We start from the raw sequence: 389 nt of genomic DNA, 5'->3' as shown, positions 1-389 counted from the left end.
CCTGTAGACACTGCCCACGCTGACCCGGGCTTGGTTATCGGGGACAGCTTGCGGCATTTCAGGGTTCCTGGCAGGCAGGTAAGACTCGGGGCGAGGAACCCCGTAAGGCTCCCGAAAAGGTGGCTGCGGTTCGTAGGGTGGGTACTGACTCCCATACCCTGTCCCGGCAGGAGCTTGCAGGTTATCAGTGGACGCGATGCCGTGGCCGACGGGTTGCTGGTTGGCGTATGAGTCTGGGCTGCCCTGCTCCGGTGAGCCCCCCGTATCGTGATACAAGCTATGGGAATACCGGCGGTCCAGCCCATCAACCGGTTGGGGGGCGGCAGGCACGTAGGGGCGTTCGGCCGCCGGGTAGTAACCCTGGGCTCTATGGGGGCTCTGCTCCTCCC

The 389-nt window shown here is 64.5% G+C and overlaps 1 protein-coding gene across 1 annotated transcript in view; it reads right to left on the bottom strand.

Annotated features, from left to right (window-relative positions):
• The window catches only part of LOC104516469 (protein-lysine 6-oxidase-like), a gene marked incomplete at its 5' end in the record, with an annotated part of 6,968 nt that extends 6,608 nt beyond the window's left edge, over positions 1–360 (bottom strand). The window contains one exon of the mRNA XM_010160801.1: positions 25–360. Within this exon, the coding sequence (XP_010159103.1) occupies positions 25–360 (336 nt within the window). The remainder of the gene's footprint in view (positions 1–24) is intronic.
• Between the last annotated feature and the right edge of the window lie 29 nt (positions 361–389).

This window comes from Eurypyga helias, unplaced genomic scaffold (assembly GCF_000690775.1).
Source record: "Eurypyga helias isolate BGI_N326 unplaced genomic scaffold, ASM69077v1 scaffold26811, whole genome shotgun sequence".
NCBI lineage: Eukaryota > Metazoa > Chordata > Aves > Eurypygiformes > Eurypygidae > Eurypyga > Eurypyga helias.
The sequence above is the reverse complement of the archived record's forward strand: the minus strand, read 5'-3'. Positions and strand labels throughout refer to the sequence as shown.